The sequence below is a fragment of the Eschrichtius robustus genome, chromosome 20, assembly GCF_028021215.1.
Source record: "Eschrichtius robustus isolate mEscRob2 chromosome 20, mEscRob2.pri, whole genome shotgun sequence".
Classification (NCBI taxonomy): domain Eukaryota; kingdom Metazoa; phylum Chordata; class Mammalia; order Artiodactyla; family Eschrichtiidae; genus Eschrichtius; species Eschrichtius robustus.
The window spans coordinates 559,160-585,661 of record NC_090843.1 but is presented as its reverse complement, the minus strand read 5'-3'; the positions used below and the strand labels follow the sequence as shown (position 1 = coordinate 585,661).

Sequence of the window (26,502 nt, the reverse complement as noted above, 5' to 3'; positions counted from 1 at the left end):
TCTGCTCAGGATCAGGGCTGTCGTGACCCTTTCAGGCTGCGGAATTTGGGTTCAGAAAATCAGCCTCCCTCACATTTTCTCCCAGCAGCTGACCCACACGCTGTATGAACTTGGAGAATGAATCCCATGACTGCTTGTGTAGAATTCTCTGTTAAGATGGTCTCAGCTTGCTTTTCTCACAGTAGTACTTGAGAAAAGTAAAGTTTTCCAGTCATGATGGGTTATTTTAGAAGTTGAAAGGTGAACGGATGTCCGCCTGAAGAGTCAAACCTGGTGGATACCTGGCATTTGGTCAACCAGAACTTGGCTAACGAGTTGCTCAACGCTTTTATGTTTCACCAGTAACCTTGGGCCTTCTGAATCACTAAGAAAAAGTACATGTTGTTACACATAGTTTTAGTGGCAAGTGGGTTTGGTTTTATTCTCGTTGATGGAGTAACAGCGATCTGTGTATAAAGCGACCTGGTAACTGGCTGTTAGCACCGCAAACACTCGACAAACCAGCACCCCTGTGTCCCATCACTCCATCCCGCGGATTGGCCGAAAGCAAAGGAAACACATGAACATTGTGGAGCTGTTGCCATGATGCCACGTCTGGCCACACAGGCGCCACGAGGAAGAGGAGAGAAGGGTCATGGCCCCTGTGGTTTGACACGGTTCACTGGGGAAGGGTTAGTTCCCGGCCCTGCAGGGGCCACGGCAGACCTGCAGCCGCAAGCGCCGAGCGCTACGCACCTGCCTTCCCGCCGTCTCTCCCCTGCTCTTTGTCTGCGTCATCGGTGGGGCCTGCGGTGCGCGGTACTCACTTTGCTGTCCTCCTGTGTAGCCAGCACTTGCCCTGCTAACCCCGCGGTCTTTCTCCCTCTCCTGCCTTTCCCTGGGTGTCACATCCGCCTCTTAGAGGCAGTGCTTCCGTCACCCTGTCCTCTCCCGCCTTCCCTCCCACGAAAACGTTTGCCCGCTTTCTGAGGCCCCCCTGCCTGAGCCCCCAGCCGTGCTCCCCACTCTGAAGGATGCACTGTGTGTCCTGATAGCTAGAAACTCGTGCCCACTGTGTCCTGTCCAAACGGCCACGGCGCCCCAGCAAGGAGAATGCTTGTGTGTCGACCACCCAGAGGATACTCCAGTCCTCCCCCATCTTCAGATTAGGTGCCTTTAAAGTTTTGCCAGGGAAATAGTGAAATCTCCTATGAGTGATTCATGAGAAGTTCAAGCCAATTTGGAAAGCAGCACATGAACGGAAAGAGTGCATCTGTAAACTGACAACACATTTTCCTTTCTTTCTGGTAATACATATTTCTAATCACATATCAAGACCCATTTCCAATCTGATCTAGGCATACACCTACATTAGCATGCAGTCAGTGCGACGTACTTGCACTACGTGTGTGTGCCGATCTGCAAGATCAGTGTAAATATGTCATGGGCTGAAATCATCAAATTGTTCTGATGTTCTGCATGCCTGGCTTCATACTCCTACCTCTATTTCATTTTTTTCTCATTTCTTCCCAACTCATTTAATTGTTGTAACCTAATCAACCATTCTGTCCCCAAAGGATCCAATGGAATTTTGCAACTTGCATGTAAATTATTTTAAAAATCTGCTCTATTGTCATTTCTGACAACACCGCTGTCTTTTGGGGAGCTGGTTAGGGCCACATACCAGCTGTGTTCTCAGTGTATTGCTTTTGTTAATAATTTAAATTAGCCTGAGATTGTTACAGCATATTCATATTGGAAGCGAGTGGAAAATTTAAACGCTCGAACACTTGGGTACAAAATTTGCAAGGAGAAATCCCACCCCTACCCGAAGCTAGAATCAACATTAATAGTCTTTCAAAAACACTGTACTAAAGAAAACATCTGATAAATCATGTTTTTGAAGTTTCTCATCTCCAAAACTTGTACCTGACACTACAGGCATGTCTCCTGAAGGGGCCGCAAGAGATTAGTGACCCAGGTGACTGGAAATGGGGAGGAAGACAATATTCTTTGAGGTTTCACAGGTCTTTGCAGAGTGTGGTAGCTGTCATGTCGCTGCCCTCCTGTTGTGTGTGTTTTAAAACCTTGTCACACGACGTGGCGTGTCCGCTTCCGAGGAACATCTCCAGAAGTCGGCCACTCCTGAATATGCTGAGCCCCTGGGCGGTGTCACCGCCCCCCCACCGAGTGAAAACACCCTGCGTCCTCAGAGTAGGCAGACGCCCCTGGATCATCCCGGGGGCGGAGTCAGCTCCTGCTCCCAGACAGACAGACAGATCGCCTGCTGTCTGACATCCGTCATTTCAAATGAGGGCCCCTCTCCCTCCTCTGACGAGCTGGACTCACACTTGGTCCTCAGATCCTAATCGTGACCCAGAGGCCTTCTGAGTGCTGTGACGTGCCTGAACAATGTGGTTCTGTCTCTGTTACTATAATGGAAACTTCGTTATTCCACGGAGAAATAATACACAGATTACGGGGCTGCGTTTCCCAACGGACAGGAAAAGCTGGTGCGAAACTCAGATGTGGCTGGAAAGGGAAATAGAGAGAAAGGAGAAGAAAGGACTAGAGTGAGGGCTTCACCTCCCTGGGCCCCTCCTGGCCGGTGACCGAGGCCCCTCCAGCTCCGGGGAGGGCCGTCCCCTCCAGAAGGACTGTCCTCCCCCGCCGGCCGGCGGCACTGCTCTCACCCGAACTTCCGAAGCGCCAGGCTGCCCGGGTTCAAACCCAGCCCCGCCAGCCCAAGCCACACGGCCATCCTACTCCCCCCAGTGCGTCCAGGTCTAAAATGGGGACGATTCAAGTACCACCTCCTAGGGTCGGGCAGAGGCTTAGACGGGTAAGTGTAACAAGTGCTCAGAACGAGGCGCACCGAGATGTGCCTGCCGCCGCCGTCGTTCTCGGCATCCTCCCTGCGTCCCGCCCCGGGCTCCGGGCTCAGGGCTCCGGGCTCCAGGGCTCCGGGCTCCAGGGCTCCGGCCTCCGGGCTCAGGGCTCAGGGCTCCAGGGCTCAGGGCTCAGGGCTCAGGGCTCAGGGCTCCAGGGCTCAGGGCTCCAGGGATCCGGGATCCGGGATCCGGGCTCCGGGCTCAGGGCTCCGGGCTCCAGGCTCTGAGCTCAGGGCTCCAGGGCTCCGGGCTCAGGGCTCAGGGCTCCGGGCTCCGGGCTCCGGGCTCCGGGCTCCGGGCTCAGGGCTCCAGGGCTCAGGGCTCTGGGCTCAGGGCTCAGGGCTCAGGGCTCCAGGGCTCAGGGCTCAGGGCTCCAGGGCTCAGGGCTCAGGGCTCCAGCCCCAGCGGACGTGCCCCTGTGCATCGCTGTTCCCTGAGAAGCTGTCACGGAGTTAAAGGAACCTGCCTTTGTTGGGCTTTCTCAGCGGCTCGTGGGCCCGAGTCGGGGCCCCAGGTGCATCCGGCACACGGAGCCCTTCCCGGGGGAGCGGTGTCGGCCCCCGCCTGCAGCTGAGCAGGGAGACCCTCCTGCCCGGAGGTCACCTAAAAACAGGGGCAGGAGGTGCCGGCCGCAAAGCCTCTTTGCCAGCTCGCTTTGCGTTGGGTGTGTGTTTTATGTTTCCTGCACCTTTTGTTATGGGGTCTTAGGACAAGACACCCAGATGACTGTACCTGAGAAGGGAAATGTCACCTGGATGTGGGGAGGTCACCCTGACCCGGCGGTGGCAGTGGGGTCCCGTCACTCATTCACATCTCTTTTCATGGCAGCACCCTCGCTGGCTTGTGAGCCGATCTTTTCCTTGTGGCTTTTTCTGAAAGTAGCCCTGTCGGTAGTCAGTCCATGGCTGGCACCCGGGACCAGTGCCCTCGGTGGATGTCTGGAGAGAAGCGTGCAGCCAGCGGCCCCGGAGAGGGGCGGGTGTAGGGGGGCGACCCAGCCGCGATCTCGGTCCTCACCGGGCCTGGTCCTTTTTTGAGCTACATTTCCCCGGGTCCCGGCAGCCTGTGGGGACCCCTGGCGTCACAGTAACTGAACTCACTTACATTTACTGGCTCTCCCCCGGCCTGTTGACACAAGAGTCCCGTCCGCTTCCGGGGCAGAGACACCCTCTCCCACGAAGCTCGTCCTCAAGGGCCTCCTCCGGGCCTGGAAGCGAGACCCTCAGAGCAGACGCCCTGGGCTGCCGGCCGCGTCTCCTGAGGGTGGCTGGGAGGTCCCAGTCCCTGGGGAGGCTCCTCCTTGTCCCCTCGCGTCCTCTGTGCCACGGCCTCGGGGTGGAATCCTCCTCCTGGTACAGCAGCTCCTGAGTAAGCGGGGCGGGGGTCCCCACACAGGAGGAGGTGGGGAATTGGAGTCCGTTTTACAGATGAAGGAACCGAGGCCCCGGAGAGGTCAGCAGAGCCGGAGCTGATCCTTCCCATCCGGGTCGCCCCCCAGGTCCCCTGTCAGCCGATTACCACGTGGGGCGGTGGCGTGAGGGGACAGCCCAGAAGAGCGCAGCTGCAGCCCCTCTTGGAAGCAGGTGTCCCATTGAGCTATAATTAGGTCCCTCCTTTTCAAAGACTGGTGCAGTTTAAAACGCTCAGCGAAGCTAGGATGAAATCAACGATTATGGAAATGCTGTGCTAAATTTAATTGCAGTCGGTCCCGCTTTCAAAATGCTTGCTGCTGTCAATTAGAGGCGTCTTAGAAAAAATTTAAGTTGAGTAATTGAGCAAACGTATTCAGCGTTTTAGGGAAAGGATCATATTCTTTTCTTTCTTGATCCCTCCATGGGGATCAAGTTTCCAACCTCTTTTGCTAGGTGCCCGGTCCTTCCCACCTTGCCTGCAGCAGCTGAACGGCGATGAAATGTCTGGAACTCTCCCCAGGGATCTGGGCTTTATCGCCAGTTATGGTTTGGGTTTTTGTTGTTGTTTGTTTCTCGGGAGCTGACATTCTGTGATCGCTTAACGCCAGTTGAATTTCCCCAGGGGTGGCCATTTCACTGAATTCTGCCCTCCTGTGACTCTCCTCATTTCTTTATTTCCCAGGTTATTCTGTGCTTCTGCCTGTAAGATAGACACAGCGGGTCTCGGGGGACCACACCCACCACCCCCCTCGACCCTCACAGCCTCCCTGTCACCACGTTTTGCATCTGTGGTTTGCAGAGTCTGGGCCCAGTCAGAGGTTTGGCAAGAGATTCAGGACACAGAGACGTCTAAAAGTGGTTGGTTTTTGTTGTTTTCTAGAAATCATGCACGTGGCGATTCTGAAACGTACTCGGGCATCAGCACACGTTTCCATAGGCATCGCGCAAAGGCCTTGTTCTCACATGAGAGGTCTGAGTCATCCTCTGTAAAGGTAGAGCTGGGAAGGTAGAATTTGCAGCTTATTTGTGCCATTTTGCAGCATTTAAGGGAACTTTACCTCTGTGGGCCAGACTAGTCAACTTGGGCGTATTTCTGCTAAGGGTCCAGTCAAAATGCAATCGGTCCAGAAAATAAATACCACAAGAGGGCAGTAAAGATTTGCAAATAAAGGAGTCCACAAAAACCTGCACCCAGAAGATAGCAGTGAGCTTTACTGCACCTCTTTATTTTTTGATGGGCGTGAAGATGAGGTTCCCTCTTGGGGCTCCCAGCTGTTCCTTGATTTTAGGGAATTGTCATGGTCCTGCAAAGGGGAGGGGGCCCAGGGTTCCTCGAGGTCCCAGTGGTTCCTGCAGCCCCCTCTTGCCGAGTCCAGCCCGCTTCATATCTACTCTGCTTTCTTAGCACAGAGAAGGCTCCCCCACTTCTAAGCAATGTTGCTGGCAGTCTGGAAAATCATTTACTTTGATGGCATCATGAGTTCATTCGGTTCTGACCCTGCCCCAGCCGACTTACAAAGCCAGCGCCCTGTTGATCCCAGAGGGGGGTGCGTTTTTAGCAAGAGAAGGATACAGGTTTCACAAAATCACTAAGTGCCCCAAATCCTCTACCAGTAATATGCTGTGGCTGTGAGCACTCCCGTTAGGGTTTCCTCTAAGGTTGGCATTAGACGGATGTGTGCCCTCAGCTCCCTGGTCAGAGAAAGACGGTCTCCAGACGGAACAACTTAGAAAGGATAAAGTCTTTGGTTCCAGCTCCTCACGTAAGTCTGGATCCTCAGCCACTGGGGAGAACTAAGGTCGGCAGCCTTTCCAGGACCTTTGTAGCAGGTGAGACCAGTCGTGCTATCACAACCTGATGGTCGTGGATGAGCCTGCCTGAGGTGTGTGTCGGCAATCGACGGACGAATCTGGGAGACGGGGGGGGAATTTAGGTTGCCCGCAGAAAAACAACACAGCCGGACACTAGAGAGAGGTGTGTAACACTCGGTTCCAGATGAACCAGACACTTTATATTTTCCACGGTGGGCAGAGTGCTGATGTGTCACCGGTTTTGCTGGGCAAAGTGCTGCTGTGTCACCGGTCCGGCGTGTCTCCCGAGAGTGTGGCTCAGTTGCCGTGACAACAGAGGCCTGCCGGCTGCCTGTGAGTCCGGCAGCAGCTACAGCCTCAGTGGATGTGTTCGTTAAAATACTTCTCATTCAGAAAATGACTTAATGTGGTCTCCCCAGAAATTTTTGCTCTGCCGAACAAGTAACTCCACTCACTACGCTGTTTGGCTGCAGAGCAGCTTTTTCCTGTGCTGGTCGTGGAAGAGGCTGAGTAGTAATGTGATTCAAGTGCATTTGAGGTCCTTAATTGTTGCCGTTCTGCTGGCTTAGCAAGGAGCGAGACGTTGTGTTTAAATCTAACTGCAACTGAGGATGAACGATTTGGGGACCTGCGAGATTGAGGGCAAGAGTAGGCAGACTACGGCCCACAGGCCAGATTCTGGCTGCTGCCTGTTTCTGTAAATAAGGTTTTATTGGAGCACAGCCACGCTCGTTCACCCGTTCATTCACGTAGCTCTCACACTGCAACGGCAGAGCTGAGTAGCTACGACGGAAACAGTATTTGGCTTGCAAAGAAAATACTTACTCTCCGTTCCTTTGTGGAAAACGTTTGCCTATCCTAGATAGATATAGGAGGATTGAACACTGAATTCAAAGACCAGAGTTCTGGATTCAGAAGCCAGGGAGGAAAATTGATTTAGACACTTCCACCAGGCCCCCTGGCCTCAGCCTCCTCAGCTGTAACACGGTTGGCCTTGATGAGCTTATTTCCAACTTCCTTTCAAATACTAAAAGCTGCCTCAGTCTTAGCGCCGGGGGATGACCCTCTGCGGGATGACCCAGGGCCCTGTTTCAAGGACTGATGTAGAGGAGGGTAGCATTCTTCTCTCCCCCCGCCCGGTGCAGTCACGACCCAGCTCCGTGGCCCTAGGGAGCAGAGTTGGCTTTCTGGGCGGGAGCATCTTCCAGTGGACCATAGGCAGGTCTGACCTTTTCAAGGACCTTCCGTGGCTGCCGGGCTCTGGTTCTGAGGCCCCTGCCCGCAGCTGAATGGCACACACCTGTGATTTGCTGTCTCCCTGTGATTCCCAAATCCAGGAGAGAACTCCAGTGGGCAGGTGTCGACACAGGTGTGTAGGAGGACACAGGTTGCAGGGAGGTTGCAGTTGCAGTTTGGATTGTACTGCCGTGATGAGGAGGTGGGGTGACTTGAGGGGTTCGCTAACCTAAGAACTACTGTTAAACTCTCTGAACCAATTAACTTCTCTCCCAAGACTGCTCTCCATGTTATCTGGAGGTGAAGATGTGCTTCTGTCTTGGCGGCTGATATAAAGCACATAGACCAAGCCAAATCTGAAAAGGAAGTGCTATTAGGGATTCCAACCACGGAATTAGACACGGGACCTAAAAGAAACCAAGATCCTGCCTTCAGGAATGAGTCTTCCCTGAGGCTTTGGGTTTCCCCCCTTTCTCTCTGACTTTCCTTGGCCAGATTTGAATGTCCGGCCTTGTGTACCAGCCTTTGCAATACCAGGACCCCTTGACCTGGCAATTCCACAGCAGGAACCTATCCTGGGGAGATTGGGGTTGTGCACAGAGATTTGGATTACAAAGTTGTTCATCTGCACGTTGATGACAGTGAAAACTGGAAACAAGCTAGGTGTCCAACAGTAGGGGACTAGTTAGATCAAGTGCAAGAGAGCCACACGGTGATGCAGGGGGCATCATACAGTCCCTAAAGCCACACGGTAGAAGAGCGCCTGTAGCTTAAAAAGGTCACATCATACACAGGGGAAAGACAGGTCACAAACAATAGAATTGTGTGCAGGTCATATAAGAAAACACGAGGAGAGAGGATTAGAAGCATATCTCACAAAATGTTCACAGTGATTATCTTGTGATAAAATAATGGATATTTTAAATTGTTTTTTTTTAACTTATCCATGCCTATTAAATTTTCTAAACTGAACACATATTACGTTTATAACAAGAAGCAGCATTCTTATAGAAATTATTTAAAAGCAAAAACTCTGCTTTTTATAAAGTTTTATATTAGAAGGAATTGCCTTCCCCAATCCTTGCATTCAGTCTAGAAGTATTTGAGGATCACCCCGCCCTGGGCTCCCTCCTGGGCACTGGAGACACATCAGTGAACAGAACAGATGCGGTTCCCGCCCTCCTTCTGACAAAGGGAGGAAGAGAAATATATAAACAGGCAGTGAGAAGAGCTTGAGGGACGACAGGGTGCCATGTTGAAGCCTTGAGGTTAAGGCGTCACCTGAGCAGAGATGGGGAAATGCCCTGCCCGTGTGGGCAGAGAAGGAGAAAGTGCAGAGACCCTCGGGGAGCAAGCATGCCTGGCATGTTCCAGAAGATGAAAAATTATTTAGCCAGAGAACAGCAGGCGTTTTATTTACTCTGACTGTGCTACCCAGGAGGCTATAATGCCCATTAAGTAACATCATCTTAGCCCATTGCCCGCTTACTGAGTCGAGGTAATAGATGTGACTTGTGGCTTATGAGAAATACACAGGACATACTCCGTTAACAGTGTCATGGAAAACGCTTTCCTTTGTGGTTTTCTTCTCCTGAAACCACTTGATTTCTCTTTTTAAAAAAAAAAAAAATTATTAAGGTATAGTTGATTTACAATGTTATGTTAATTACTGCTGTACAGCAAAGTGATTCAGTTATACATATGTATTTTTTTTATATTCTTTTCCATGATGGTTTATCATAGGATATTGAATATAGTTCCCTGTGCTCTACAGTAGGACCTTGTTGTTTATCCATCCTCTATATAATAGTTTGCATCTGCAAACTCCCAGTCCCTCCCTCCCCCACCCCGTTCCCCTCGGCGACCACCAGTCTGTTCTCTGTGTCTGTGAGTCTGTTTCTGTTTCGTAGATAAGTTCATTTGTGTCGTATTTTAGATTCCACACGTAAGTGATAGGTAATTAACGTTGCTCTGGTTGCAGGGGAACACGTCACCTTAGAGGTAAGACGCTGTGCGGGGCCCGTGGTTATACATGGCCTGGCTCTTTCTGTTACCCACGCCCTGGTTGATGGAACAGCACCAAAACACCATCAGTCTTATGTTGCCAAGGGTGTTCAGATGCACAGATACAGACACAGAACATTTTTATAGCGGAAAAAAAAAACTGTAGAAGAAATTTACAGTTATTCTTCTGCCCCTACACCTGGTCATTGTTGGCCTGTCTGCCTTCGGGATCTTAGAATAGGAAGAACTTTCTGTCGTCAGGTTCCTCTCTCTACACTTTGTAAACATCTATGATAAATATATTCATCAAAGCCATATTTTCTACTATGCTAGCAAATACTGTGTGTGTTATCGAAAACACGTTTACCAAATAGGAACGACTAGAGTGAAGTTAAACGTGAAAGCAAACTTCAGAGGGTTCCCCAAAGGCTGTGTGGTCGCAGGATGGACCCACTGGGAGCCTCTACAGTATTCCGACTTACTCTGTGTGATTTACAGAAACGCCACACTAGGAGTCCTTTACATTGTGAACCCCTTCAATGATGGCAGACGGTTATGACTTTACAAGAGTACGTCTGTCACATAAAATGAGACACACGTTGGCTATTAGTAAGTTTTCCGATGGGGAAACAGTGCTGCCTTGTCTCGAGTCCCGGTAATCCAGTTAGCACCGTGACGCCAGGCTGGGCCTCACGCTGATATGCCATCTTTCAAGGAGCCTGAGGATCCTGGGTTCTCAGTTGTTTAATCGTAGCCAGTAAACCATGCTGTGTTTCAGTCTAATTGAAAAAAAAAAAAGGGCACGCTAAAGCTTCAGCATTTAAAGTCACTATTCTGTTCTGCAGCACTATACATAGTTTCCATTTTTATTTCCTCTTTTAAAACTTTCTATGCCGTTTTAATAAGTCGAGGTCTTTTCCTGCACCTAGTCCTGGCCCAGCCTCTTCGGGGGCTGCATAGGATTCTCCAGAAATCGGGGTGAGCAGTTGGAGCTGAGACCCGTTTCCTGTCCTGCCCACCAGGAGGGCACGGAGCCCCCGGGGACGTGCCTCGACCTCCCCACAGGTCCCGAGCCCCTGGGGAGTCTGTCTGCAGCCCCGACACATACCCACGGGGCACAGGGTTTCCGGTCCATGCACTAGGCAGGCAGAACCCTGACCCAGGCGGCCTGCAGCTGCTCACAGAGGCCTTCGACCCGCCGTCAGGGAGCAGGTGTGTGCCAGGAGCCTGGGGTAGGCACCGACAGTGTCTCCCTCCCGGGGCAAAGGAAAGGAGACCAAGGTGAAGGGTGTGCTGTGCGGAGCTGCGGTGGTGGCTCTCGAAACGGGTTCCTCGTTTCATCTGCAGCATCGCCCAGGGATGTAGAGGTCTTCTCGCCCCCCAAGCCCCAGAGAGGCCGTGTAATCTGCCCAGGCTCACACAGCGAATATGGATAAGGCCAAGATTTGATGCAAGCTCTTTAGAATCCAAGTCAGGGGCTCTTTCCAGAGCTGCCCTTGATTTATATGATAACTGAAGGTTTTTAGAGGTGAAAACAGTCTTGGGATCATTGAATCTGGGGGAGAAACATTTCGATTGTCTTAGATCAGCACATCTCAAGCTTTAAATGTGTGCAGGAATCACTGGAGGCTCTTGTTGAAAAAGTGTATTCTGATCTGGTAGATCTGGGGTGGGGTGGAGAGGCTGTGTTTCTGACAAGCCGCCTGGTGGTGCTGATGTGGCTGGTCCACGGACCACAGGACCTTTGCACTGCAAGTTCTTCAGAGGAGAGGCTACTTATTGCTCTGGTTTCGTCAGCACCTAGCCCCCATGTCTGAGGCATGACGGACACACAGATATTTGTGGAATACATGCTACCGTGTTCTGAAGTCACACACGAGGACCGGGGGGTTCTGAAGACCCACCGTGTGCTTAGCAGAGACTCTGTGCTGGGGCTCCACTAGGCCCTCTTGGGAAAATGGAGGTGACTAGGAAGAAATATGAGAGGTGCCACACGTCGAGCCCTTGCTGGGTACCAGTTACCGTGCCAGACGTCCTGGCATCTGCTCCTCCCAAGAGCCCGGCGAGAGGAAGGCCAGCAGGATCATGCCGTCTTACAGAGGATGGACCGGAGGCTCCGAGGGGCTCAGGGGCTTGTCCCCGGCCACACGCTGTGTGTGCTGAGCTGGGACTCAGGCTGCGAACTCTGGGCTGCTGCTCGCTAGAGAAGTTAACACAGGACGTCAGGGCTGCGAGGCGTCCCACGTGCGGGGGTGGAGGACAGCGCCTTACTGCAGCTCCATGCCATCTGCGCGGCTCAGAGCCTGGCCCTCCGTCAGCTTTCTTCGCTCAAGATCTGAGCTTTCTCAGCAGGAAGCATCAGCAGCCCTGGTGGTGGTCTCTCTCCTCTGAATCTCAGCCTTCAGGAGGCAGCCGGCTTTCCGGTCTCCGTGATTTGAATTCCCAGCTGCTCACGGACCCCGCAGGGCATCAGACTGGGCCGGGTCGTGTTTACGTTGCTGTGAGCGAGAGATGTCAGCACGATTATTCTGATGCCTCATGGGTTTGCCCACAGCTCTGCCGTGAGGCCCTCTCTCGCTGGACATATATTGATTTTGCTTGCACTCCTGGTGGCGTCTGAATTACGTTCCTGACAACCGGAGTTCTATCAACAGTATGCAGGCCGGGAAGGGCAGGTCTCTCTGTCCTGCTGGGAGGCCGGTGGGGCTCAGAAGGTCATTGCTGTTCTTCAGTCCAGGATCCCAGCGGGTCCTCTCACTGGAGGCGTGTCCCTGCAGAGAAGCTCTTGCAAGGGCCTGCTGGCCGGGCTGAGCGGGCTGGCGTGGCCTCCGGGGAGGGTCACCACGTGGTCATGCTCCCTGAAGGCGGGGACGCCCTCGCGCCCCTCCCTGTGGCTGCCCCAGCTGGACCAGGGACGGCTCGAGGGAAGGAACTGTGACCATGTGTGGACGTCCAGACGCACAGCGTCAGGGGCAGCTCTCGGAAGCGGCCACCTGGTAGCCGCTGCCTCTCTGTGTTGACGTTTGTCATCTCCCCCACGAGCCCCAGCTGCAGGCTGACCGTACAGCTCACGGTTTGGCCTCGTCCGCTTCTGTCAGTCTCAGTGCTCCCCGTGAACTCACGTGTCTGAGTGAGTGAATGAGATATTCAGTGAGTGTGGACTCACGGGCCCCACGACGGCTGGGCCTGAAGATACAGAGAAGAGTAAGATGGTCCCTGTCTTCCAGGGTCTCACAGTCTAGTGAGGAAGACAGATGAGCAAATCCAAGAAGAAGGTACAAGTGTGTGTTGAGGTTCTCCCGAAAGCCGACTGTGCCACAAGGTTTTGAGAACAAGAATTTCAACTGGGAACGGGGCTCAGCCCTGCTGGGGAAATGTGACATGACGTGACATCCGTGACAGCAGCTGTGGGGCAGTCCAGGCAAGCACAGGGGTGCAGAGCCAGAGGCTCAGGGCACGTGGACCGGTCACAGACCGTGTCGGCCCCAGGTTGGAGATCCCCAGATGGAGACATCAGGAAGACACAGGCGTGCTGCTTGAGCTGGATTTGGGGACAAACCAGACAGCAAGGCCCCTGTGGGAAGGACAACCAAAGACCCGAGGCCGGACAGACAGCCAGAGGGGTGGCGGTTAAGGTCCGAGGTATCCCGGCCAGGTCTCCTCACCCACTGGGAGGGCTCGGCCTTTCTCTCCGCCAGACGGGACGTCGGGGACCAGGACAGGATCCCCTGGAACAGGATCCCTGCAGGCAGCAGACGGGCGGTAGGGTGGAAGCGGGGAGGCCAGCGAGTGGCGAGGGGGGGATGGTGACCGGATTGGCCAGAGAGGTCGAGAAGGAGGCCCTGAGGAGAGGGCGGATTCTGGACGAATCTGAAGGCGGATTTGGCATGACAGGTTAGCTGTCGAGTGAGACATTAAACACATAAAGACACAGTAAAACATTCACCAGTTGCCCTGGGAGCTGTTAGGAGGAGACCAGGGCTCCATGGGGGAGAAGAGCAGGACGACGTGACAGGTGAGCTGGACCCTGGGGAGGGGGCAGAGGCCGGGGTGGAGCCGCACGCAGACAGCCTGGGGGGAAGGATGAGAAGGCGGGGGCCGGGGCAGTGCCCACGCCCCTCCTGGGGTCCTCTGCCCTCCGGCCCCCAGGCCTCGCTGCCGCCCCCAGAGACGCGGCGCCCAAGGGGCCCACCGGGGTCTCCTCCAGCCCCAGGTCAGGCCCGCCCAGAATAATGAGATTATGAGCTCGTGGGATTTTTCTGCCGTGCGGAGAGCCGCTTTGAAAGCTCAGAGCTGCAATGGCCGCAGGGCCTGGGCGGCGGGCTGAGGCCGAGGGGTCTGTGGGGCGAACTGCACTCGGGGGCAGGGCCGCTGCCTGGGGGCCCCAGGCCACTTCTTCCTCCGGCCGCCTGGGGCTGGGGCCTCCCTGCGCTGGGGGCTGACCGTGGCCGCGGGCTCATGGCCCGTCTGGGCGTCAGGGTCGCTCGCGGCCAGTCGTCCCTCCCAGACCCCACACGCTGATTTCAGAGCGGCATCCGGGCTTCAGAGGTCCCCGAGCGCCTGACTGCGGGGTGTCCTGTCCCTGGAATGAGACCAAGGCCACGGCCCTGGTACAGGCGGCGGATGTGGGCGTGTGAGCCCCGCGTCAGGTTGGAGGCCTCGCCGCATCAGCCCGTGTCCCCTCTTGCACTGGGGTTGAAGCGTCAGAGGAGGGAGGAGCAGGGACGGTCGGGCAAGGCCACCGGGGGCGCCTGCCCAGGGCCTCCGCTGCGCTCGGCGGCAGCAGGCATGTTCCTGCTGCCCCTCAGCTGTTCCAGCACCTCGAAGCACGAGGCCACTGCATTTGGGCCTTTTCCGACATCGTCGTGAAGTTCCCGATGAAACTGAAGTCTCTGTACCTCTTTCTGATCCCTTTTTTCTTTGTATCCATCGGAAGAACGGAACAGAGGGGCACAGTCGGTATTCCCATCTTGAACTTCCTGATCACCTGTCTAAATTTAGGCACAAACCAGAAGGCTTATCAGGTTGGAATCATTCTTGGGCCGACGTTTGGAGGGCAGGGCTGGTCCTGCCGTTGAGGGGGGTGAATGTAAGCCCCGTGGTTACGTCCTGGCTCTTTCTCGCAAGTGTGTCTGAAACTCCCTTCCACCCTTTGTCCCCGGCCAGGCCCGCTGAGGTCTCCTTCCGGTTTTGTCTCTGTGGAGCATCCGTGTTTCCAGCGGTCCCCAGGTTCACACGTCTTGCCCGCCACCTCGCGCGTGCGCTGTCACTAGGGCCCTAGCACAACGGCCTTAAATACTTCCAGCCTTGAAGCAAAAGAGTTGGGCCATCTTTCCCCCATGTTTTAGCGCCTCTGCTTAGACGGGTTCACTCAGTTCATCGGAGCTGGCACTCAAGCCCCAAGGTTTGATCTCTCTACAGATGGGTTATTTTGATCAGAGAAACGCGTCACCTAACAGCCCAGCATGTGATGGGCACGATCGGGCCTCATTTCTTTCTTCCTTCGACCGGAATGCTGAGTGCACAGCTCGTGCCGAGCGCGGGGCTGGGCCTGGGGCTCCGGAGGCGGCTGACGGCTCGCTCTGCAGATGCAGATCCTCCCCAGCAGTGCCGGCCGCGAGCAGCTCACTCAGTAACTGTGGGTGAAGGGGCTTCCGCGCATGGGGAGTGTGGATGACTCCTCGAGAGCCTTCTCTGCTGCTAAAGAAGTAATCCCGCGTTTCCCCCCAAGGGCTGGGGCCGCTCTGGTCCTACACGAAAGCTCTCGAGAGCCTTCTCCACCTCCTGCCATCGTCTTGGGAGCCAAAGCTGCCCTTCCTCAGATCTGCTGGACCCCCTCATTAAGAACAGGGCCAGAGCAAGAGCCTTTGCCGTTTGGCTCCGGGCTGCCTTTCCAGCTGCTGGCCGGCAACCGGCCCCTCCCTGGCAGGAGGATTTCAGCCTGTGGGGAAGCCCGCACCTGCGCCAGTTCTCCACGGGCTCCTCCACCGACCCAGACGTCCCCGTGTGACCCCCTTGCCTTGCCTTCTCTGCACCTTTCACCTCTGACCTGAGACTCTAACTCCCCGTGAGAGCAACGAGGGGTGGTCTTTATGCAGGATGAGTCTAGTGGGTGAGAACTCCTTTGGGTAACTCACGGGTCACGACCCAGGATTCTTCAGGGGCAGAGAGCACTGTGGGCTTCGTGGGAAACCACATGCTCTTACATGTCACCATTCTTCATGAGTCCAACTCTTTACCTTAAAAAAAAAAAACAAAAACAAAAACAAAAAACCAACCGTCTGTTCTTCTTACTGTGCCTTTTAAAGTAGCAATAAATCATGCCCACAGCCTGCCGTTTAAGCGGTTTTTCTCCAGGGGACACACTCTCCCTTTTTGCATGGGTTTCTGCAGATTAATCTTAAGTTGGAAAATCCGCCAATAAGGAAAGCATCAGTACACAGTTTATTTCTTTTATTACATTAACTGTCACAAAGCCCCGTTTTCCCCAAGAAGTTAACCTTTCCATCCCTGGATGAGAATTAACCCTCCCTTGCCAGAGTCCTGTGACTTGATTCTCGGTTAAAGACATAAAGTCGGGCTTCCCTGGTGGCGCAGTGGTTTAAGAATCTGCCTACCAGTGCAGGGGACATGGGTTCGAGCCCTGGACTGGGAAGATCCCACATGCTGCGGAGCAACTAAGCCTGTGCAAGACAACTACTGAGCCTGTGCTCTAGAGCCCACGAGCCACAACTGCTGAGCCCACGAGCCACAACTACTGAAGCCCGCGCACCTAGAGCCTGTGCTCTGCAACAAGAGAAGCCACTGCAATGAGAAGCCTGCGCACCGCAAAGAAAAGTAGCCCCCGCTCACCGCAGCTAGAGAAAGCCTGCGTGCAGCAACAAGGACCCAACACTGCCCCCAAAATTAATTAATTAATTAATTAATTTTTTTTTTTTTTAAAGACATAAAGAGTATGGGCAACTCTTTGCTCCTTTGAAAATGTTGCCCTTAGGGGGAGTATAGCCACAGAGGTAGGAAGACGTGTTTCATCACCCTGGTTCCTTTTCTTACCCCATCCCATCTCCCACACAGTATCCAGCTCAGTCACAAGAGTTTTCTATCACTTTTTTCCCTGGGAGAACGACTGACGGTTTTCACGTGTGTGCTTGTTGTTTAGAAAGCCAAGCTCGGCCCTGCTGGCAACAAAGTCATTAGTCCTTCTGAGGACAGGAGACAGCCTTCCAACAACCTCGACAGAGTGAAACTCACCGACTTCAACTTCCTCATGGTGCTGGGCAAGGGCAGCTTCGGGAAGGTAAGAGAACCGGATCCACTACGGGGCCGGGCTTTGGCAGAGAACGTTGGGGTCAGTCCTGTTCTCCCCGAGGATTCCAGAGCAGCCCTTTAGATTCCCTGTGCTCTGCACACGTTTCTCAGTGGTTTCCCACTTCCATTTCTTTAAAAACAACTGTATCCAAAAAGCCACACAAGCCTCCCTGTGTGTCTCCGTTTCTGGGTGCGTGACGGAGTGGGTGCTCCAGAATGTTGGCTGAGTAGTTTTCACAACTAAAAATTAAATGTTGACTTACAGTAAGCAAACGTGATCATTAACAGATGCTGAACTGGGTTTCTTCAGTGGTCGGCCTGTGTGCCTACGTTTGCTTCTCTGGCCCCACATCTCATGATAGATCCAGGAACTGAGTTTGATCCTGCCCCCTTTGTTCTGGACTGGGCTCCTGACTTGTGAGAAGTGTACGAAGGTCAGTCACGTTTCTGCTCGGAGGATGCCTCTGTAATACGTGCCTGATGCGAGACTCCTGCAGAGAATGCTGAGTAGCCCTTTCGGCGGCTGCAGTGGCGCCCTCGTGTGGCAGCAGGCCACACGGAGCGTAAACCCTGGCAGCTTAGAAACTGGGCAGCCTGAGGAATTCCATGTGCGGCGATGCGCAGTATTTCAAACCCGGCACAGGAGGTGGAGCTTTATTAATATTGACGAATGGGCACGAACGGCCTGAACGGCCGCCCGACCCGGCTCCCCGCCCCCGTGCCGGCCGTGGGCCTGGAGCGTTGAGGTCGCCCTCGGTCTTCCCGCAGGTGATGCTTGCAGACAGGAAGGGGACCGAGGAGCTGTACGCCATCAAGATCCTGAAGAAGGACGTGGTGATCCAGGATGACGACGTGGAGTGCACCATGGTGGAGAAGCGGGTGCTGGCCCTGATGGACAAGCCCCCGTTCCTGACGCAGCTGCACTCCTGCTTCCAGACGGTGGTACGGACCCTCGCGGGCTGCCCCCAACCACACGGGGTCCTCGGAGTCCGAGCCAGCCTTCCGCCTGGGAAGAGACAAAACGTGGGGACCTCTCAGCCCCCTACCCTCCTCTGCCGAGCGGCCTGGGTACCACTGGTAGATTCGAGGCACCCCCCCGTGTGATGTGCCCTACTTAGAGACTTAGCGTTAATTCCATTTAGTTCCGTGAATGCCTAGAGCAAAGGTTTCCTTAACACACACCAGGCAATATGTTGAGACTTGGAGACACAAAACAGTAACTCACAGTCCTGGCTTGTTAAGACCCCCAGTCCAGCTGTCAGAGCATCAGGAGACCCACTGTCGTGACAGAGTGTGTTCTTGAACGCGCACGGCAGTGGGTGGCAGCCTGGCCTGCTTTGTACGGCCTGTGAGCTCTGAGAAAGGTTTAAACAAAGTACTGTTTTGTAACGTGCGAACATTAGATGCAATTCTGATTTCAAGGTCCATAAATAGTCTTCTTGGGACACAGCCCTGTCCCTTCACTTACCCAGCGTCTACCGCTTTCATGCTACAAAGGCAGAGCTGAGTAGTTACAAGACACACACAGAGCCTAAAATATTCACTGTCTGGCCCTTTACAGAAAACATTTGCTGAGCCCTGCCATATAGGTTAACTAAAGAGAGGACAAAATAATTTCCAAAGCGCTAGTCAGCCGATTATGGGGCCCTGGCGTGGTGCTTGTGAGTAACCTACAAGAAATACAAACATGTAGATGGCACCACAGTGAGGCCATCCCAAAGATGGGCCCTGCACACCTCCGCGGCTGTCCTCCTGCAGACGTGGCTCAGTGCTCAGTAGCCGTCGTGGCTACTAGCAGAGCAGCACCCTGGAGCCTTGGGCGGACAGTGGGGCTGCAGGGTCGGGCCCCAGCCACCGCGGGTCAGCCTACTGCCGGCAGCCGGCCGGCCCCCTGCTCCCAGCAGCAGCTCCTAGGTAGCGCCACGGCGGGAAGTTAGCAATATGCAAAGAGGAGAAAGAAACCCAGCCCAGATCCCGTAACCCTGGTTACACTGATTTAAGCTCTGGAAAGCTACAAAGCAGAGAAATAAAATTGAAATTAAAGTTTGTAACAGGAAAGCGAGAGATTGAAGCTCCCGGAGCCGTTTCCCTGGCTGTCAGCAGCAGCTCCATCATTTTTCTTTCTCCCTGTGCGTTACTTTAATGTGTAATAACCTCTGTGAAATGGTGGTGTTTTCTGGAAGAGAGCAGAGGTCAGCTTTGACCTTGTGCTGTGCTGTTACTTCCTCTTACACCCGCTCAGTCTCCCCATCTATCCCAGCGTATTGTCCTCATGAATATGCAGATTTACTTAGTTCTATGATGTATGCGCTTCATGGGGCCAACACTGAGCATGTCAGTGACAGAGAAAATCAAAAACACCATTTGGGCATAAAGAGAACATTGGATTAAGCTCTCCACGTACAGTCCCATCCCTCACAGTAAACATCATTGGGCATCTGTAATTTACAAGCCCAGCCTCACCCATGAGGTTTGCTCTCCGGAGCATCTGGGTACACACATTACTGTACATTACTGTGGCATGCCTCCTAGACATCGCAAACCAGAACACGGGTTAAAATGAAATAATTGGCCCATATGAATTCTTCAAGCCGTCCCTAACTTAGAAGCGTATTCTGTGTGTAGGAGAAGAGGGAAGAAGGTTTGAGGCCATGCCTATGATCGGGAGTGACAGCACGTAGCCAGGGAGCAGACAGGTTGACATAACCCGTCGTTTCAGGGTTACGTCGTGACTCTATACGTCCCCAGGCCCTCACGCAATAGGGCTTATTACTTATTCTTTATTTGGGGGAGAAAACCATGACCGGCTTTACTGGGCAAACCCGCCAGTGCGGCCCACATTTTACTAGTGAGACAGCAGAACACAGTTGGGAGAGTGGAGGCCGCCACCCTGCTGCTGTCAACCTGCTCACCTGTCAACCTTGGTCCTCAGGATCGGCTGTACTTCGTCATGGAATACGTCAATGGCGGGGACCTCATGTACCACATCCAGCAAGTGGGAAAATTTAAGGAGCCGCAAGCAGTGTGAGTAGTTTGTAAAGTCCCCAAACGTAGACCGCGCAGCCCTCCCACCCGGGAACCTCTGCTGGGGGATCTGGAAGCGGGGCTCTGCCCGGTTTGGGTTGAAGCACTGCTACCTTCCCAGGGGCAGGTTGGTTGACAGGGTCCACCTGAACGTCTCCCCCAGAGCAGTTTCTTCTACTTCTGGCAAGTTGGAGATGCAGGTGTATAGATGCCCTGTCGCCCCGTTCCACCCTTGTCGATTGAGCCATTCACTCATTAATTGAACAAATCCAGGGGCTCTGGGTGATGGGCCGAGCAGAGGGCCTGGCTGGGGAACAAGAGAGCCTGGAAGGGGCCTCGGGGGGGCTTGACAGCATCAGGTGACGTTTCCACGGGGCCCTGGCCAAGAGGAGATGGAAGGACGGCCGGCGGAGGCGGGGCAGGTGACAGTCTGTGTGGAGGACAGAGGCTGGAGCCTAAGACTAGCCAGTGTGTGGAGAGACTTTCTGGAGGAAGAAAACCAGAACTGGGTGCCTGGGGGTGAGGAGAGAGAAGCCTCCCCAGGTGATGCCCCTTTGTAGACTGGGGAGGGGCAGCCATCCAGGAGGAGGAGGTTGCAGGGGATCACATAGAAGGTCTCGGTGGGATGCAGGAATTGGCAGCCCCGGAGAGAGAGGTGTGCTCCAGGGAAAGACAGAGAATCATCCATCTAGAGGCGAGGCTTTGAGACCTGAAGAATCACCCCATTTTCCAGGGGCCAGGAAGTCACGGGAAACTCACAGAAGCAAAACTAAACACACATCTCTTTTGTCCCCGGAGTGAGGATGCCCAGTGTGCAGGTGCCCTGATGAATCGAGTGGGCAGACGTTAATCGGGTTCCGGCTGATGTTCAGTCTGAAAGATAAACCTGGAGCACTTCCGGCCCGTGTGGGGTGAGCCGGTCTGGGGAAGACTCACTGGAGACAGAACAGGGCATTCTTGGGTGAACGCTCAAAACCGGAGGGGCGGGTGGCCCTGTCTCTCGTGTTGTTAGTTACAAAGCATTAAAATGCACAGGTTACAGAAGGAAGCCTGACAACACAGAGCTGTACAGAGCAAAGAGCAGAAGAGCCGCCTTCCATCATGAGCTAACAGGCCGTCCCGTTTAGTACCATTCCCTTGTATTTGTGTTGCTGGAAAGTTTTTCACTTTAAAAATATAGAAAAGCATGAAAGAATCGTATGAAAGTCGCCTGTGACCCCGTCTCTTCTCCTTCCTCCGCCCCCTCCCTCTCCTGCCAGCCCTCAGAGGTGCCCCCCTGTTGAGAGTTTGGTGTTGTTTCTCTGCTCATGTAAACACGTGTGCTTATTTGAAGCCTCCCGGGTATGATGTTTACACAGGCAGCATCTTGTGTCTTCTTAGACGTCAAGAACTCCTAAACGCTGTGCAGATTTTAAAACCTCCTGCAGCACTTATTCGGAGTTTCAGATATTGACCCATGAACAATTTTGAAGCGAAGGCAGTAACTGCTTTTTATTATGAATTATTTAAAAGGGTGCATCAGCGGGCTTCCCTGGCGGTCCAGTGGTTAAGACTCTGCACTTCCAACGAAGGGGGCACAGGTTCGATCCCTGGTCGGGGAACTAAGATCCCACGTGCCTTGCAGCCGATAAATAAATAAATAATTTTTAAAAATTGTAAGAATGTTGTAAAAATGAAAAAATAAAAGGGTGCAGCAGGTGCAGAGGGTTGACAACACATGTAGGGCAGTGCTGATCTCTGCTGGTCCAGGGTCTTCCATTCTTTTGCCATTTCGATGCCCGGTCTTGAGGGTAAAAAGTATCCAGGAGGCCAAAGAAAGCAAGCCAGACACCTGACAGATTTTTTCTTTTGCAGGTTCTATGCAGCAGAGATTTCCATCGGGTTGTTCTTTCTTCATAAAAGAGGGATCATTTATAGGTGTGTATCGAAGCCCTGCTGGCCGCGGCACTGTGGAGGCTTTGCTGGACCTCTGGGCTCTGTGGGTGTGAGTTCTGTGATGGGGACTTAGAACATGGAGCGGACCCCCCCCACCACCACCACCATGCCCTGGGTCACGGAGACCTGCGGGGACCACCATTCTTTCCGCAGCCTCCGGGCAAATCCAAACCACCTTCTGGTTTCTGGACCTCAGAAGATCGTTTATCTCATTTCTGCTTCCGCAAGAAAACATGCTTTTCTTTTCCCTGCCAGCTCCTTCCTCTGCCTTTGACTTGGCACAGAGGTGAGGGGCCAGTGAAAGCTGCATGTCTGTTAGCCATGCTCAGCAGAGGAACACGGGGAGCTGGGAGGGGAAGGGGACAAATGTTGAATTCGGTTCCTCCCGCTGTTGGTTACAATGAAGGGAGAATGTTCTCCAGTATTAAGTAGAGAGTAATTAGAAGACCATACGGCACGGGGCAGAATGGAAGGGACGCGGGTGACCCAGCGAGGTGGTTCTGAGCCCGTGATTTGCACACCTGGCTGTGTGTCTGATCCCTCCGGGTGGGACACTAATAAACCGGTGACTGGGGTGTCCTCAGAGCTGCTTATTTGGGATCTCTGGTGATTCACCTGCACAGCCAAGGTCCGGAATCGCTAGCTCAGTCATTTAGTCATTTGTTCAGTCTGCATTTCTTAAGTACCTGCTGCATGCTAGGCACTACACTGGGCTCTAGAGATGGAAAAATAAATAAGTCATAATTCCCGGTCCCAGCACTCCCGCGACTGTAGTTAATGTGCCCTTGGGACGCAGCCACTCGCGGGCGCTTCTGTCTCACGAGCAGCAGAGCAAAGCACGTGACATTACTTCTTTGCAGAGACCTGAAGTTAGATAACGTCATGCTGGATTCGGAAGGACATATCAAGATTGCGGACTTCGGGATGTGTAAGGAGCACATGATGGACGGGGTCACGACCAGGACCTTCTGCGGGACCCCGGATTACATCGCCCCGGAGGTAGGACCCCGATTGGCCTGGTTTTTTAGACCAGGGCTTTCCAGCTACAGACACAGCCCCCTCGTGGGATGTAGAGCCATCCCTGAGTCACCGAGTCGATGTGTGGGGAATAAATAATACAGAAGAAGAAACCACGAGAGCTCCCCGCACAGAGGAAGGATACGCCTTGGTTCACGGAAGTTTTGTTTTTGTTACACGTCCGTGTGAGATGCGTGCATGGTAAAACGTATTTCTTACATGCTCACCAGCAAACCAGCTTAAGAAACACTGTGGGGCAAAGAAGGGAGGATCTTGCTTGTGAGAGGGCTCTGCATGGAAACACTGGGTCAAAGGTGGTTCCGATGATGCCTCTTTAGCAAAATCAGTGATTTATTTTTTGTTTTGTTATGGTTGGTTTATTTTTTTATTGAAGTGTAGTTTATTTATAATGCGTTAGTTTCAGGTGTACAACAAAGTGATTCAGTTATATAAATGCGTATATATCGATATATATATATATATATTCAGATTCGTTCTCAGATTTCCTTTCCATTATGTGTTATTACAAGATATTGAATATAGTTCCCTGTGCTATACAGTAGGTCCTTGTTGTTTATCTCTTTTATATACCGTAGTGTGTATACGTTAATCCCAATCTCCTAATTTATCCCCCCCTTCCCCTTTGGTGACCATAAGTTTGGTTCCTGTGTCAGAAAATCAGTGATTCGTGCTCTCAGCGGCACGCTGCAGTGGATCACGGGAAGAGCATACCCATGTGGTTCTAAGCAAAGTGGCTCCAAGATCTGTGTGTTGACAGCAGTGGCCATGCTGCATGGTCTTTGTCGTAACACATATTGAGCAGCTTTCTTCCTATTTTACGAAGCTTCCTACATGCCCGTGATGGGGTGGGTTAGAACCCTGGGTCACTGTGTAGCCACCTTTCTGTCCACGCCCCACCCTGTGGACGGCACCGTCCCTTCCCCACTGAGCTCCAGCAGGGAGGGGGTGATGGATTCCACGTTAGGCCAACCTTCAGCTCTTTGTAGAGCTCTCGTGTTAACCGTCGGTGGCTTTGTGGTATTTATTCAGCATAGCGCCTCATGCATTTATCTCCGAGGCAGTAGCAATAGTCAAAAAGACACGCGATTGGAAATCCGACCAGTGTGAGCTGCACTCCTGACTTTATTATTTACAGGCTGTGGGAACTCAGGCAAGTTTCTCAAACTCTCTGAGCCTTCGTTTCGTTTCTACAGTGGCAAGTCAGGGATAATACTGTCCGCCCTGTAGGGTTGCTCTGAGGACTAAGGTGCTAGTACAGTGTTTGCACCTGGCAACCCTCGTTACACCCGTTATTCCAAAAGGGAAGCTAATCTTTATCCCTTTGTTAAGGCTTTTTTTGCTTGTTATATTCCTAGACAGTGTAGGAACATAGGCTTAGAACATTGACTTAGAAACTTAAACTCTGAATTACGTGGGCAAAGATGGGATGTTCTCTTGATACATAACCTACATAACCTCTTTCCCTGCAAACTCACACCTTAGTATCTCCATGCATATAATGAGCTTAAATATTTTTCAAACGTGAAGGATAGAGAGACGGTACAGAAAAAATTACAACCTCCTGCTGCAGTATTTATTCTGAAGCCTTCTACTGGCTGACATTTATTAAGCAGGCTGTGATTATTAGCTGTGCCCACTCTGTGTGACACCCACCAGTTGCTGTCAGAGCTTGGTGACAGGGAATGGCAGCAGTCTGAGGGGTAAAGGTGGCTTTGAACTTCATCAAGACCAGGTCCCTGCTGATCAGACAGATAGCTTCCTGTGTTCAGTGACACCTCAGCCGTCTGACATCACCAGGGGTGACAGCGTTCCACATAGATGAAATTGTCCAAATAATTGAAGTTTGTTGCCTTTTTCTTCAAGGTTCCTCACGGTGCTAATTTCGTATGGCTGCTATAACAACCGCCAGCTTAGTGGATTAAAACAGTGCAAATTTATTATCTTACGGTTCTGGAGGTCAGAAGCCCAGAGCAGTCTCACTGGGCTAGCGCCAGGCTGCCGGCGGGGCTGCACACCCTCCAGCAGCTCTGGGGGGAATCTGTGCCTTGTCCAGCCTCTGGGGCTTGTCTGCAGCCCTCGGCTCGTGGGCCTTCCTCCATCTTCTGTGCCGGAAGCGTAGCATCTTGTAATCTCTCTCCCTCTCCTAAGGACCTTTGGGATTACATGGGGCTCACACAGATAATCCAGGGTCATCTCCCCATCTCAAGGGGAGATGCCTTGTCGGTCGCAAGGCAAGTTGGTCCTTCGTTCACTTGACTCACTTGCCACATTGGATTCTGAGCCTCTTGCAGTCTTCCAGAAGCCTGTCCTAGAAGACCCTGGCCATTGCTGTCTCCCTGGTCACTTTTTTGGGCCAACAGAAACTAGGTTGGCCTGGAAAAGACCCTTTGAACTGAGAAGTTGTTTGCCATTTAGGAGATCGCACCTGTATGGGGCTGGCCATGTCATGCTAAGAACCTGAGGACGTGGTATCAGAGAGAGGGATGCTGGGAACATCCATCAGAGAGAGGGATGCTGGGAACATCCGTCAGGGAGAGGGATGCTGGGAACACCCGTCAGGGAGAGGGATGCTGGGAACACCCGTCAGAGAGAAGGGTGCTGGGAACACCCGTCAGAGAGAGGGATGCTGGGAACATCCGTCAGGGAGAGGGATGCTGGGAACACCCGTCAGGGAGAGGGATGCTGGGAACACCCGTCAGGGAGAGGGATGCTGGGAACACCCGTCAGGGAGAGGGATGCTGGGAGCACCCGTCAGGGAGAGGGATGCTGGGAGCACCCGTCAGGGAGAGGGATGCTGGGAGCACCCGTCAGGGAGAGGGATGCTGGGAGCACCCGTCAGGGAGAGGGATGCTGGGAGCATCCGTCAGGGAGAGGGATGCTGGGAGCACCCGTCAGGGAGAGGGATGCTGGGAGCACCCGTCAGGGAGAGGGATGCTGGGAGCACCCGTCAGGGAGAGGGATGCTGGGAGCACCCGTCAGGGAGAGGGATGCTGGGAGCACCCGTCAGGGAGAGGGATGCTGGGAGCATCCGTCAGGGAGAGGGATGCTGGGAACACCATCAGAGAGAAGGGTGCTGGGAACAGGCTGTCAAAGAGGGCTTTATGGAAAACCAGCTTTGAGCCTCTTAATACACACTGGATCCCATGTTCTGGCTCTGGATACCCTCAGGTCCTTTAGCCTTCATTCCTCTCCTTACACCCGCTGTGCAAGCAGTCAAGGCGCACCTGCCATTTATTGAGTGTCCACTGTGTGCTGGGCACCTTCTGTACTTTCTTCTCATCACAAACCCTGTAGAGGAACAGGCCAGCAGGCCTGTCTTTCAGATGAGTGTCCGAGGCAGTCAGTAACAGCCTGGGGCCACGTTTGCTAAAAATGCTGGAATCCAGCTGCCTCCCCAGGCTCAGGCTGCCTGCAGACCTTCGCACTGCCTACCACTCTGAGCCACTCAAACCCGGGGCAGTTTGTGTGTCCAGAGAGCATCCTGCATGCTTTTTGTACCAAGCGTGGCATCGTGGGGACACAGAAAGAGAGCACACGGGGCCTTGCCCTGGAAGTGCTTCCCGTCTAGAGGAGGTGACGCAAACAGGAACCAAAATCTATACCTAGATGCCGGTTGACTTTCAATGAACAATAATCTGCGCTCCTTTGGGAGCTCCATCAGGAGTAACTTTTGGTTGTTTCGCCTTTTGCTAGCATTTTCTTCATAAGGGTCCAGGAATTTGGCATATTTCACCCAAGGAATCATTGCAGGGTAGAGAAAAGACCATCTAGGTTCCAAGTTTCTGAATTTGCTCAGAGGTGAAAATAATCCTGTCCTCTGTGTAAATCTTTCTGTCAGGCAAAGGCAAAATAATTATCTTAGG

General features: G+C 53.2%; 1 protein-coding gene across 1 annotated transcript in view; it reads left to right on the top strand.

The window, feature by feature from the left end:
* The window catches only part of PRKCA (protein kinase C alpha), a 370,742-nt gene that overhangs the window by 307,301 nt on the left and 36,939 nt on the right, over positions 1-26,502 (top strand). Inside the window, exons 9-13 of the mRNA XM_068529666.1 lie at positions 16,494-16,631; positions 17,411-17,584; positions 19,575-19,666; positions 21,521-21,583; positions 22,462-22,600. Coding sequence (XP_068385767.1) covers positions 16,494-16,631; positions 17,411-17,584; positions 19,575-19,666; positions 21,521-21,583; positions 22,462-22,600 — 606 coding nt within the window. The remainder of the gene's footprint in view (positions 1-16,493; positions 16,632-17,410; positions 17,585-19,574; positions 19,667-21,520; positions 21,584-22,461; positions 22,601-26,502) is intronic.